The 14978-nt window shown below is 49.0% G+C and overlaps 1 protein-coding gene across 1 annotated transcript in view; it reads right to left on the bottom strand.

The window, feature by feature from the left end:
* The window catches only part of myo1d (myosin 1D), a 28291-nt gene continuing 13313 nt past the window's right edge, over positions 1–14978 (bottom strand). The window contains exons 11-18 of the mRNA XM_068754837.1: positions 14718–14884; positions 13915–14122; positions 10593–10816; positions 9896–10034; positions 9230–9334; positions 8954–9067; positions 5551–5705; positions 1–157 (exon numbers count right to left, since the gene is read on the bottom strand). Coding sequence (XP_068610938.1) covers positions 1–157; positions 5551–5705; positions 8954–9067; positions 9230–9334; positions 9896–10034; positions 10593–10816; positions 13915–14122; positions 14718–14884 — 1269 coding nt within the window. The remainder of the gene's footprint in view (positions 158–5550; positions 5706–8953; positions 9068–9229; positions 9335–9895; positions 10035–10592; positions 10817–13914; positions 14123–14717; positions 14885–14978) is intronic.

Genomic DNA, 14978 nt, shown 5'->3' with positions numbered 1-14978 from the left:
TTAGTTGCCAGGAATGGCCAAGACGTAGCCAGATCGGCTCTTGATGAAATCTGGCTGGGACTGGTTGATCTTGGGCTCCACGATGACGGTGCACTTCCTCCCGTTCATGCTGCACTGGATGGGACTCGCGACGTTGACCTGGAGCTTCCTCTTCTCGCTGCAGAGACGGGAAAAAAAGCAGAAGGCGAGAAATGTTACTAGAAAGAGGCGGGCCGAGTTTTTTTTTTTTAAACTCTCGATAGCACAACTGGCCTTTAATGGCTTCCCAGGGCGATCAGCCACGGTTTAATGCACAAGAACAAAATATGCATATCCATTAATGAGGTGTGTGCGCAAAAATATGAGCGCCATAAATCAATCTTGCACACACACACACACACACTGCTCATATGAAGTATGCACTTTTACATACTAATCACACTCACACACATGCATGCATGCGTCGGTCATAAATCACTCAATCAAGGTGACGGCTTAAATTTTCAGTCCCTCATTAGTTTTTTGATTCTGATTCTGATTCTAAGCCTTAATGAAAATGTAGCATGAAGCTAATCAGTGGTACAGAGATATGCTGCAATAAAGCTAAGAAGCTAGCTTCTATATATTGTGTATATGTAGAGAATATCAATCCCTCTTGTACATATATATGTATGCATGGTTGAGGATGGAGGCTTTCAAAAAAAAAAAAATGAAGATGAATAACAGAGAAGGAATCGAAGCTGAAATCCCGTTGGGGTAACGATCCATACGGCGCCGCCTGGCTGGGATTGGTTGTTAGTGCCCGTCACATCCAGTTAGACCCTCTCTGGGTGAACGGGGTGCGCTTTGCCTCGTTGGCGCTCTCAAACAGAATCGATGGCTGCGAATCAAAGGGAAGGAAAAAAGGGCACACGTTTTGAGGGGGGGGGGGGGGGGGGGGGCAGTGAGGTGAAGTAACAAGGAGAACAGGTCGGTGCGACACATGCAGCACGCCGTTCAGTCGAGTTGCTTGTCGTTGACACACTTTTTCTTGTCCACTGGCACAGTTATCGTTCATGGCTGCCGGTCACTCGTCGTCAGATCCACCAAGTTCCATCACGGTTCTCGTCACACGAAGCCGGCGAGCCGATCCGATCTAAACGCTGAGGCAAAGCGTCCGGGACCCGCCGACGCCGACCTGCAGCGCAAGTCACAAGCATCAAGTTAAAGGCTTCTGCCTCCCACACTGCACTCCTAGCTCAGGGCCAAAGTCTGTCTCGGAACCGGCGCTCTAGAACGTGCTCAGTTGAGGGTCAGGGTCACAGACTGAGCTTTCCCATCAGGAGCCAGTCAGAGCCCCCAAGGGCAGAATTATTTCTCCACTGGATGGCCTTGCCATCCGGAAAATCAATTCCCCTCCCCGCCCATACACACACACACACACACACACACACACAATACCCTTCACACCATATCCAGACTCACTCGTTCCCAAGAGCATCCTCTCGCTCTCTTTATAGAGGGATTGGAAAGAGAGCGAGGCGAAATGGAATTTAAAATAAAAGTGAAGGGCAAAAGTTGTGGCGCCTGAAGGATGAGTTTAAAGGTAGGAAAATAATGTACGGATAATGTTCGCAAAGATAGCAAAATGCATGCCGCACAAAACAATCGGGTCAGTCTGTGCTGCAAAATGAGGAGGCGGGGAGGAGCAGCGGGAGGAGACGAAGGGTTTATTCTGGTTGAGGAGTCAGGATTAGCATCCAGTCCCATTTTGGGTCATACCTCTAGTATCGTGCCTGGCTCTCCCGCAAGCTTTCCACGGCATCGATAAGCCCACCTGAGCCGTCATTTTGATTTACGCGTGTTCCAACCATCTCCATCTATTAATTGGAGATATCGTTTCTATTCTTTTTACGCATCATCTCCACATTTCTGTATCCCGACACAATTCTTCCGTTCTCCTCCAACGCATTAATTTGCATTTTACACCAGCCTCGACACAAAATCTCAGACCAGTTGCTGCTGGACGATCATCGCAGAGACGGGATTGGATACGAGGCGGCTTCACCGCTCTGGAAGGATGAACCGGTAAAGGCTTTATCTGCCCCAGTTTAGAGCGGCTGGGATTTGGACTGGTTCAAAGCGTGAAAAGCGCCTAAGAGGCTTACCGTCAGCGTTTCTTTAATTAGCACCGCTGCGTCTAAGCCGGACAGTTTTGCTGGTGTCATAACTGCAGATGTGCACATCTGAGAGTGGGGTTTGCCTTTGTGACACTCCCTAAAGCGTGTTTGTCCTCGGGGGGGGGGGGGGGGGGGGGGGCGGAGAGAGAAAGAAAGTCTGGCTGAGACGAAGCTGCACGTTCATTCATAAACAGCCACAAGCGTAGTGTGTATTTACACACACACACACACACACACACAGTGAAAATGACACAGGCAGGACTCCCCCTCTCCATATACCGTGTGTGTGTGTGTGTGTGATTGTTATTGATCTTCTAAAAAGATCACAGATGGATAAACCCCGAAGAGATTTTGTGACTAAACAGAAGATGTACAAAATATGCTGCCAACTCGGCACTTTTAGAAATTGAAACTTTTTTTCTTACAAAGCTCATATTTTATAAAAAACAAAATAAGTGTTTGACTGGTGGAAATCTGCTCATTTACTTTTCATTAATAATTTACAGTAGGAAGGATCTGATCTTCCTATAAAAGGAAGCTGCATCATCTTACTCTTCTTTAATCTTTCTCTTCTTCTGATTGTTCTTTCCATTTTAAACCATCTGATGGCTTGTGTTTCTATCCCTCCGTCTGTGGTCTGCAACAAAATGTGCCATTATCCTCCTCCAGCCAGCGGGGCTTTTAATAGATCCCATACGTATCAGACAAACACGGATTCCACGTTGCCATGGGAACTGCATCCGCAGCGCCCCAGAAAGGAGGGAGAGAGGTGGAATGTGAAGTGAAAAACAAGAGGGGGGAGGCAGAGGAATAGCAGGGGGGGGTGGGTGATTCATAGAGGAGGAGGAGGAATTAGGGAAAAAGAAAGAGGCGAAGAAGGAAGCTCACTTCTATCAGTCTAAGATATTTGATTCAGCAGAAAGGGGCGACCATGGTGGTGGAAGACAAAGGCAGTTTCGCTCCCTCTCTCTCATCCTCTGTTTTTCATCTCACCATTGTAAATCATATTAGAGTCTTCTTCAGGTCAAAAATGCACTTTGACTCATTTATTTAAAAACAGCTCTCTGGGGCAACAGATATTATTCCTTTGGGGGGAAAAATATTTTATTTTAATTTATTTAATAATAATAATCAAGTAATCAAGTAATATAAATATATAATTATGGAGGGAGGGGTTCACATGCATCCGCACTGAATATATTTACATCATTAGAGTCTTTATAAAATATGGTTTCTTCCATCCGTTTTTTGATGACAGAGCCTCAATGCTACTGTAAATCAATGTTCCACCCCATCTGAACCGAAATAGTTTGGTCCATTAAACCTGGGCGAGTCCAGCGTCCACGTTGAGCTATCGCTGCACAAAAACCGTGTTTCATTCAGCGATTAGGTTCCTCTGAATTTATTTATTGCTGTAAATGAGTCATTATGAGGATAATTACTGGGACTCGGGGGGGGGGGGGGGGGGGGGGGGGGGGGGGGCAAGTCCAAGAGGAGGAGGAGTCAGACAGAGAAGGACAAACAGGTGCTAGATGAGAAGCGAGAAGACAGAGAAAGTATTAATGGATTTAGCCATGCTTGAAGACAGATGTTGTATTGGGGAGGTAAATCCAGAAACATCTGTCACAGGGGTAGACATGGACAGCCCACAGTGGGGGGGGGGGGGGGGGGGGGATACTAAGGATGTCCGTACACTTACTGGAGACCATGAGCACCATAATAAATCATCATGGGGGGCGGGGGGGCACATAATTATGGGTTAAGCCTGTGGTTTCCACCCGCGGTGTGGAGATCACAAGATAAATGAAGCACCGCGGCTACAATCAGACCGATTTATAATCACGATCGGACAGATATCCAGGATCAATTACATGCATGCAGCTCCACCTTCAGGTCACTACTTCAATCTGTAAAACATTCACGCCATGAATCTGCGTTTCTACTGTAGCTCCAGCGCCAACGAGACAACGGGAGAGGGTTGAACGTCATTTCGATCACGTCAGTCTCATTGATTTTGCAGTTTGTGTCTACTCTGCTATTCCGGCAGAGGACAGTGGGAAGTGCTGCAGTTGTTGCCGTGTCAACACAAACACACACACACACACACACACACATGCATGCATGCACACTCGAGAGACTGAGGAAAGGGGGGATGGCTCTGTCTCTTCTAAATATAGGCCTCAACAGCAGCACAGCTTTTAATATTTCATAGCCTCATCTCCACAAATGAAGACGAGGGTAGCGCCGGAAAAAAGGGAAAGACTGCGAGACAGGCGGCGATAAAGAGACGAGTGTGTGTAAAAGGACTGTAAGAGGTTCAACAGTATAAAGGAGGATACGGTCAAAAATAGTTAGACCGAAAAAGAATGAGAGTGAGGAGGAGACGAGGATGGAGGGAGAAATGAAGGAGGCATCCAAGGGAGTCCAACCCCCACTCTTTGTCTTATGCAGAATAAGACGGAGGTTTTTCAGAATGCTTCTACACGACTGGAGCATCACAGCCAATAAGATGCCATTTTCTCATTTAAGCATCATAAAAAAAAATGCTTTCTTAATTTTCAACATATGCCAGCCTGGACAGGCATGTCAACATGCAAACCGAAACTCCTGCTGTCACTGAAATCACAAATCGTGAAATAAAAACGGATTACCACCGAGAATGTCAAAAAAAAAAAGGAGCCGCGCCTCGAGGCTGTTAGAGAATTCAGACGCGAGCTCTGACAAGAGGAGAGCTTATTCCCAGCGGCGTGCCGCTCTGCTTCGGCCTCGCCGCCGCTAGGAGAGGGATGAAGTGCGGCTTTGTTGCTGCTTTGTTGCTGCAGCAAGCTGCCCTTCTCCCTGCCCGCCGCTGTGCATATTGTGGACCGTGCTGAAGGAGAGATAGAGGTCAAAGCCCCGTCTACAGGGGCCTGGATGCAAACCATCTTAAACCATCTTAAAGCAAACAGGAGCCGCCTCTCGGAGCATTCAGGACCGAAACACACCTGAATGCAGTCAGGAAAACGCACACATCTGCCCGTGCCCTTTGTTCTGTCGGGGTTCTACAGTGATGGACGAGTCTGCACGCGAAGCACACGACATTACACGAGGCTTTCTCCGCCTCGACGCCTGCAGAGAAATGAGCTCCACAATGGGAAGCAGATACCATCGCAGTCTGGCGACGGTGGAGACAATGCTTTCATTCAGACACACAACTCCGCCCGCATTGTGCCAGTCTACCGCGGCGGAGTCGCTTCAATAACCAATGAAACGAGCAGCGGCAGGAGGACGTCGGAGGTTCGGAGCAGCTACCAAGTCCAACCCGTCTTTGTGACGGACCCATCAGACCTTCGGTAAAGATTGACGGAGCCGTGGAGGAATGAGATGGAACTCGTCTCTCTAATAAGGACACCACAGGTCTCCCAGCGCTCACCTCTTAAAGTGGCTCAGTAAGGTGCCGACCAGCTCCCCGATGCGGCTCTCACCGGCAGGCACCATGCCCCGAAGGCACACCACCAGGTCCCGGTTGTCCTTGGTGTGGAACACGACCAGCTGGTCCTTCCCAGGAGACACGCTCACCCCGGTCACCTGGGAATGAGACACAGAATTAAAACACAGATAATCCTGCACACAGAGCCTTCAGAGGAACACAAACATAAAAAAAAAAGGCAAGACGGTGAGAAATAAACATCTGTGCTGCTTCTCAAACGCAGATATGTGTACCAGGGAATTTAAGTTGGTGAATCCAGGAGGGTGCCGATTCCCCGGGGCTGGAATTCAGCTCGCACAGGAAGTAAAGGGAGGAGACCTGAGGAGTAACACTCAAAACGACATTCCAATGATATCCCAGCATTCCTGTTGGGATATTTAGCTTTACAGCAAAGTACTCAACAGGAAGAGGCCAGCACCGCCACAGGTGGACAAATGTCTGCACAAAGAGGAGCTCATTATCGTCTCCATCCTTTAGCCTAGCGTTCCTCCGTCTCCTTTGTTACCCCCTCCCTTTGGGGGTTTAGGCCATTTATTTCTCTCTTCATTTGTCTCCCTAAGAGGAAGCGAGGCAGCGCATGTAAAGGAAACAGCCACAGGGCAGCCAGTCAGGTGACATTAGCATGCGCTCGCCAGACTCTCCATCAGGGGAAGACGGGACGTCGCCAACGGCGATGCAACCAGCTCAGCTTCTTTAGCTCCAACATGGTCCCCGTGACTTCTGAAGCAACACTTCTCGTAATCAGCGTGAATTAAAGCCGAAAGCGAGGCCGTAATCCACCCGCAGTTAATTACATTGAGCCGATTACATTTACATTTATATTAAAGGCTTAATCGATTGGAACGATAGTCGGTGTTCTAATGAGCTGGATAATGACACATCCTAATTCACCTCCTCGTTTTTTTTTTTGTGTTTTGTGTTTTGATCTTGATGCACCAAATCAGAGTTAACCCGAGTATGGCGTTTGTCTGCTAATGATCAGGCTCTGCATGCAACGCTGCAGGAATGCTCTTTGGAAATCCAGACTGCAAGCTGGGAATTTGACTATAGGCCATCAACTTTGAGGCGTGTTTATTGCGCAATGAACACCTAATGAGTCACAACTGTTTGGATGGCAGTCTGAGCTACTTAAAGAATTTTATTCTGAAAATTTGATGTGATAGAATAAAAATCTGTGTTCCAAGACCGGAAAACGATCCACTTGGAATAAAAGGAAATTTGTCTTCTCCTGGCATTTTATGGAGGACAGGCTTAATTAAGGAAGTTATTAGTCGCCTTCATTGTGATGCAAATAAGACAAAATCTATTTAAAAATCTACAAACGTCTCCAGGTGTGCCGACCACGGCACACCCTACTCCCTGTGTTGGATTTTCCCAAATATCAGGTCCCTGAATGCAGCACCAGTAAACCCCAGTACAGCGTGCATTTACAATTGTGCATTTCTCTGCCGAGCACTTTCGGGTCGGATCCCCTCTGCTGCTGTCTCGGACATAAATTTAAGCTGCAGGTTCTCCGTATGTATTCCCACGGGAACGACTTGTGGGTTACAAAACAAATCCCGCAACGTTCCCTTCAATAGACAGAAGAGGAAACGAAAGCGGGAGAGAGAAAAGGTGATTAAATGATTAGAATATAATGAGCTTAGCTTTGTCGGCATTCATTATGTGAGGCTACGGAACCACCAGTGAGTCACACCCCCCCCCCCCCATCAGTAACACGATTTATGCTTCATCACCTTCTCATCCTTGATCTGAATGTAATTTGAGAGCTACTTGCAGACAGTAGCCACCTCTTGGGTGACTTTTACAGACCAGCTGTGGGCGGCGGCGGCGAACGACACGAGAAACGGGAAAAAAAATAGAAAGGAAAAGCTGCAGGGATCATAAACACGAAGAGCGAAGAGGAGGCACGCAGCCGACCGATTTGTGCACATGCCTGAACGACACCAGACATCAGCTGAGCTGCACTGCCGCTCGGGTATCCATGACAACGCCGTCTCCCGGGAAGTTGGCATGACAACAATGGGAAGAGAGAAGCGGCAGTGGGGAGAGAGAGAGAGGAGGAGGAAGCAGTGAAATAATGGAGACAGAAAAGAAGGTAAGAAGCGGTGAAATGAATCACTTGACGCAGGAATGATTTTTCTAGTTTCATCGAACAGGAAGCCATCCAACGATCTCACGTTTGCCTGGCGGCCGTTAACCGCGGTATAAATCCTTTGGCAGAAGGTTGTTGGCTCCGCACCTAAATACAACACATCGACCAGCTTGCCTTCCCCATTTGTTGCCCTGCGGGTCCAGCAGTAACTGCCCGGGGTAGGATAGCCAGGCGGCCGCTGTGGAGTTAGCCCATCAGCGCAAATCAACAAGGAGAAATCTGGTTTCCACCTCTGTTTGACCTTCTCCAATCGACAGGCTCCATTATTAAACGGTGTCTTATAAGGCCCGACGCCCTCCAACAGGGGGGGGGGGGGGGGTACGGTAATAAGCCTCATCAATCTGGTCGGTGTGTTTCTGAATCTCAACATCTCCGTGTCGTCCTTTCACATCCAGACGCAGCGATACCGGCATCAGGTGTCCGTCACCGCGCGTCCTAAAAACCCGCGTGTCGATTTGTCAGGCTGAACACTGGGATGTCTCGTCACAGTTGTCGCTGCGCACCAGCCTCACAGCTCACTCACACCGCCAGACTGCAGCGGGAGGTGGGCTTCGGAAATGAGGGAATCACACATCCGCTTCCTGCCTCACCTACCAGCTCGACGGCAGCGTGAATAAACTGGAAGCAACTCTTGACGACAGCTTCTAAGAATCCATTCGATTCTTTTATACCTAAAAGGAGGAAATGGCGCGTCATCAGAGCTTTGGTTCTTTTTTTTTTTTTTACTTTAAGGATCGTGTTTAGAGGCCTTTCATAGGACGCAGGCTTTTAATCCTTTTTCCATCTCCTTCCCCAGTTTTTGCAAAGTCAAAATTTCCTACACGTTTATCCTGCAGTCTCGAAACATTTTGTTGCCTCTCTGCATTTTTTTTTCTGTCAGGAAAATCTTTATATTCCTTTATGAATTTCACTCGGCAGACTTTTTATCATCGCATTCAAATCTATTGGGAAACATTTAATGTGGCTGTGGGAGAAATTACGATCGAAATATTGAAGAATAGAAAGAAAGGTACAACACATACACAATCGCCATGGAAACAGCCTCATGTGCTTTGAAACCAGCCAATTAGACATCTGCACATTGACATATGGAATAAAAGAATACCGGAATGGCTGCACTATATTATTACTCATGTGTCTAATGAGCCGCCTCTCTGTTTAAGGCTGTAAAACACACTCAAGGCCTCTTACGTTGTAGAGGGGGGTGCTCTTCATGGCTTTGTACTGCTTCAGGGGGTCCATCTTGTACAGGTGGCGGTCAGTGATGAGCACAGCCCGGTCCTCTGCCTTGTGGAAATGGTTGATCTGGGAAACACAAAAGCTCCTCATTAGTCCCCCCACAGGACAACTAAACACACACACACACACACACAGCTAAACGCCCTGCAGGGAGCTGGAGTAGACCAGACACTGCTGCTCGTGCAGACAGACGCATGCGGTTCCAGGTCGTCCTGAAAGCCTCCTAACCTTGCGTACGTTGCAGGAGAAGAGAACCCGCATGAATTTGTCTCTCCGCTGAAGCTCGCTGGAAACGAGGGTGAAGGAGGACGCGGTTTCGGGACTGTCTCGCTTCTGTCAGGAAAGAAAATACTGTTAACAACATTAATTACCCTCGCCGAAGAGGAGGCGAGGGTATTGCAATTGGGTGCGTTTGTTTGTTTGTTTGTCTGTTTGTTTGCTTGTTTGTCTGTCCGAGCGCATAACTCAAAAACTAGTAACCCAATCGACTTGCAAGGTTCTGTCCGTGGATCTGGCATTGATCCGGATCTGGATCCAGATTCTAGAATTATTTTTACATCTGGAATTGTGCCTGTGCTGTAAACTGCCACTTTAAGAGGGAGGGACACGAATGGCATGATGGGAAAAAGAGTCCAGAAGGAGTCTTGTAGTACGTTCCGGAGCAGCAAGCTAGAGCAGGTTTGGCCCCTCTGATCCGGAAGCCCTGTTTACTGTCTCACAAGATCGAATAGTCTTTTGGAGGCAAGGGTCTGCAATCTCTGATTGTCTTTCTAGTTGTTACTGAAGTAAAAGCGTTTATTGAAATGTAAGAGGAGGGTGTGGGTGTTGTGTGAACCTTAATATATTTCGTGCCGTTATCATCCATCTCCTTTTAAATCCATCCTGTTTACTTACCAGGTAGTTTCCTTCCCAGGCCCTCTGTAGATTCATGTCGGCCCGGTGCCCCTTCAGCGCCTCCAGACAGGCTACTTTGGCCCTCACCTGCAGGGCCTCTTCAGGAGAGAGGCTTTTGATGAGTGTCCAAGCCCACCACCTGGGAGGGAAACACACCGAGAATCGAATTTCTCCAGCGAGGTTATCGCAAAAAGTCCCGATAGCTCGGTGAGGTCTGCAGCAGGCCCCAGCTGCACCGGCTTTAACTCACGCATCCTGACAGCCAACGACATTGTCTAGGAAGGCTATTTTCTTTCTCCGCCAAGCTTCAAATACAAAGAAACGGGCATTGGGATAAAAGGCAGTGATGAATCTTTGATGTAGGAAAGAAAAATCAATAGTCGGTGTGGAGCCCGGGGCAGGAGGAAAACATGCAAGCTGCTTCAAATGGACTCATCTGGATGTAAAAGAATACCGGAGGCCTTGAATTCTCCTGCGGCTCGGAGCCACGTCTCGCTCAGCCAGTTTAAGAACAGCGATACGCTTCAAAGGAGAGCGGTGTAAAACATTTTAGCTTGGATAAATTCGTCCTCGGCCTGTGTTTCGGCTGACGGAACAGACAGAAGATGGGCTTCTTGTATAAAAGAGAACCGACCCAAGAACCTTGCATTTGAAAAGGAAGAAACAGCAGCAGATTTATCGTCACGGTAACGTTTACCTGTTGTAGATGTTTCTGAGTGCGTCTTCGAACTTGCGCAGGACTTTGGGCGGCGTGGGCCACTTCACGCGTCTCCCGTAATCCTTCATGGACGCCACATTTTTGAAGCGCCTGTTGACCTCGCGGATGTAAGACTTGACCTTGTAGCGTCGATAGGCCCGCAGGATGACGAGGGCCGCTCGCATCCGCCGGTAGCGCATTCTGGCTAGCGTTCCCCGCCACACCTGGAGAACCATGAAAATTCAGACGTGGAACTCGCATTGCAAAGGTGAAAAGGTTACGATTGAACCGACAGACGCTGGGATGTGTTGACCTTTTTAAAACAGTCCAAAACAAGGATCTTGAATTTCTAAAAATAGACACAAATGTAGATTTCAACGCAGCACTTCCTGCTCTTAGGATGAAATGAAGTACACCCAAACCCGTGTGCGACCAAACACGGGTACGAGCGGCTAGAAGAGCCTCTACGGCATGAATAATAGATGCAAGCAACACCCAAGGGAGCCGTAAATCCTGATCCACCCGGACTAAACTCAGCGCCATATGCTCCTGCTTTCCTGTAGCCACACCCCCTCTCTTACACACACTTGCACTTTCTCAATTATTTCTAATTCATTAGAGCACACTGCAGCTAAATAATCATAAATAGAGTGCATTTAGTGTCGCAGGCTGAACAGTGATGGATTACAGGGCTGCACGCTGCACCAGAGGCCCACTTATGGATATAATCTAAGGGTGAAAGCAGAATAATCACGGAGATCAATTTAATCTTTCCAAATGTGGGGGGGGGGGGGTGGCCCAAAGGCGCAGAAATGGATTTCCTTGCATTTGCATATTGAAACTGTGGAGGAGGCAAGTCTGCGCCTGATGAGGCTGCTGCTGGAGGCATTTGCAGAGGAGATAAATGACAAACCACTGGAATATGGGAGATATAGAAACCACATGTTTTACACGTGTGTGTGTGTGTGTGTGTCTTCTGATATGAACAGGTTTTTGATGTGCAGGAATACAGCGTGAGGCCACCTCCACTGGAGACAGGGAGGAGGGAGGCCTTCTTAACAAGCTGAAATCAATAGAAAGAATGCCAGTAGGCCGTTTAAATCACAAAAGCAGCTCAGTCACATTGTGTTTTTCAAAGAGCGGAGGATTGCTATGGATTTTTCAAGGCTTTAAAGTTTGTGCAATCATGTTATGTCCAGTAACCAAAGAGAAATCTCCCCCCCTGAATGTCGACTCATAGGCCGAACCCTGGCTGAGACTTTAAAACAGGCTGAAGATGTGCGGCGCTGGCAAAATGGAAGTTGACAGCCTTTTTCCTCCTCGCTAGGCAGCCTCTAATAAATAATGGATAACAGTAAAAAAATAACAACAACTGCATATTCATCACTAATCGACCCCTGAGATGATGTGTTCAGGGTAACAGCGGTGGGAGGAAAAATGGATTTCCCCACCTACACTGACTGATCTCGTCTCTGTGGACAAGGTGAGACGTTGCCTTCATGCATATTCAGACTTTATTCTGGTAAATCAGACCCACCCAGTCCCACATCAGTGTTCAGCATGATTCCACAAGCTGCCAAGTTCAAGACGTCCCAACATGGTGCACGAGACAAAGTCTAGCAAAGCCACGTTTAATAAATTCAACAGTAAAGGACCGAGGCCGGAGGTGAGAATCATCACAGGAATCGATCGATCGCTCGATCAGATACCAGCAGACAAAATAAACATGATAAACACGCTTCCTGCTTCTGGAACAGCGAAGCAGGGGCGGCTGCGAGGCCGCTGGCGAGCCGATGAAGATGACACTCGATAAATAACACTCGATATGTTGATAAATAACAAGGCCCTTGACGGTCTGTCCCCTTCGCTCCGCCGGGCCAATAAAGCCATCTGATCATCGTTCTAGACTCTGGCATCGTCACAACCCCCCCCCCCCCCCCCCCAAGCGTCAGGGGCCCAGGATTTACGAGCTCATCAAAATCAGATCGGGGGGGGGGGGGCGTCTTTCATTGCAACACAGCAGGACAGATTACGGCGTTTCCATGTGGCGATGTTGGTTTGGGATGCACACCGGGTCCAAGCAACTGGTGAACGGACCGCCGTGCCGGGCGGAGCGGAGCGGAACCAATCCAGATCCAATATTGGCCTTTGGATTGTTTTTAATTTGGAAGCAACGGGGCTGCAGCTCTAAATGAAAGGCCATTACCCAAACTGCAGTGTTTGTAGTTTGAGACGTCCGACTCGAAAACCCCCCCTCGCCTTGTCGCCCTCGGGGGGGGGGGATGCATGACTAAATTGCAACATAAAGACAGACGGGGGCCGGTCCACAACGCTGCCACACTCGACTGCAACCCGCCGCTGAACGCCTGACTCCCCACGTCCTCTGGGGATGCAGAGCCGGTTTTCCAGAGACAGAGGAAGATGGAATCATGAAGGTGTGACGCAATTTAGAGAGGCTGCAACATGCACCGCCTGCAGGCTGTCACAGGGAGGCATGGGGCACAGTGCATACATTAATGGAGTCCTTTTTGGGGGGCGGGGTAGACGAGTTACCGATTGGGAAAGACTGCAAAATAAATACTCTTCATTTAGCTCCAGCCCACCCAGCCCCGTGAAGACTGACACGCGATACTTCTCAAACCCACTGCTACACGGAGACGTGTCACGCTTTGGAAAGCAATTAGGGCGGCAGCTCTGGCTACACAAGGGGGGGGGGGGGGGGGGGGGCTCCTTTCTCATCATCGCTGCTGGTCTGACGAGCGTCGACAGCAAACGCTGCGTGGATGGCTGAGCTCGACTTTATGAAATATTCATATGAAACCAACTGCAAGAGGGGGCTGCTTTTGGTATAATTTACATCGTCTGTATTTACTACACATGTCAGACTCACTTCCTTTCACCAAAGACTGGTTTGAGTAACAGATATGGAAGTCAATACTGTGCGTGTCAGTGAGTGGATAAACTGCGGCGCTAACATTGAGGTCAAGATAAAGGACGCCGCTCTCATGTCTCTGGTGTTCATCTGTGACGCCGTGATTCCTCCAGGGTTTCCTTCGGTTGTTAAAGCATGCAAGATACAAGACAAGATCACACACACCCCCCCCCACACACACACCCCGTGGGAAAAGTGGATGGATACGGCTTCTGGCGCGTCTGCAGGAAGGGTCAAACAGATCAATACAGAGGTGAGCCGATCGATGCGGTGCAGGGGGGGTCAATGAGGCTGGGCACGCCTTTGTTGTCTGAGAGCTTGAAAGTAGCTCCGGGAGAAAGAGAAAGGTGTGGAGGAATCTGTGGAAGAACAGATCGGGGGGGGTCTCACCTTCTGAAGGAAGAGGACGATCCTCTGGACCATTTCGGCTCGCTGCCCTTCCAGGGTGAACAGGGTGCGCGGCGTTCGGATGAAGACCTTGGTTTTCCCGTACGCCGCGTCGTGGTCGAAGCCGCAACCCTGCATGAGCCTCTTCACGGCGTCTTTGTCCGACGGCAGGTCGTGGTTCGGCCACGTGAACTCTGAGATCATCTTGTATCTAGCGAAGAGGCAGAAGAGAGAGCGAGATGAGTTGGTACGCAAAAGACTCGACGTGTGCGTCGTTTGGGAGTGTCAGTCATGAGCACAGTACAGTGTGTGACACAAACACGCATAGCGTGTGTGCACGGTGTAATAGTGTCAGTGTGGTGCATTCTGGGGCTTTGCGGCGCCTCTAATGAGGCGGCGCCGATGATCCGCATCGGTCCATTCACGGTCTGCATGGACATTTACATGTGAGAGGCGGTGATTACCGGAGAACACTCGCAATGTCTGCGTGATTAAATAATTGCCGCAGTTAAATCGATCAGGCAGATTGTTGTCGATTTCCTTCCCTTTGATGGAGCAGCCACTCAGTGAAATCGCTTCGGCGCGGCGGAAATTACGGGCTAATTTCAGAAAATCACAAATAGATTTCTGCCGCCATCCACGCCGATCCGACAACGCCGCTGCAATGTCACGGAGACGTAGAGGTTTGTGCACATTTTTTTATTTTTGGTGTAAAACCTGATGAAGGAAACCTTTTCGGGTCGTAGTCGGACCATTTAAGAAAAACGGAGCTCAGAGCGGTTTTAACGCGTGTGCAAGTTAAATACCTCTGTAGGAAGCGAGGGTACGTCTGCCTGTAGGCGAAGCCGGCACGCCTCACTCTGACGTTCTCCAGCAGGCCCAGGTACTCCACCTGATGGCGGCACCGCTCGTACTCGAACAGCAGCGGCGATTTAACGTCGTTGGGCTTGATACAGCGAACGTAGTACGGTTCCTGCAGGAGGCAACAGGGGGCGACCGCGAGTCAACGTGTTCATTAACTTCTGGATTTGATGATCACCAAACCGGTTCGTCGCTCCCGACTCCCC

Source organism: Brachionichthys hirsutus, chromosome 21, assembly GCF_040956055.1.
Source record: "Brachionichthys hirsutus isolate HB-005 chromosome 21, CSIRO-AGI_Bhir_v1, whole genome shotgun sequence".
In the NCBI taxonomy this organism is placed as follows: Eukaryota; Metazoa; Chordata; class Actinopteri; order Lophiiformes; family Brachionichthyidae; genus Brachionichthys; species Brachionichthys hirsutus.
The sequence above is the reverse complement of the archived record's forward strand: the minus strand, read 5'-3'. Positions and strand labels throughout refer to the sequence as shown.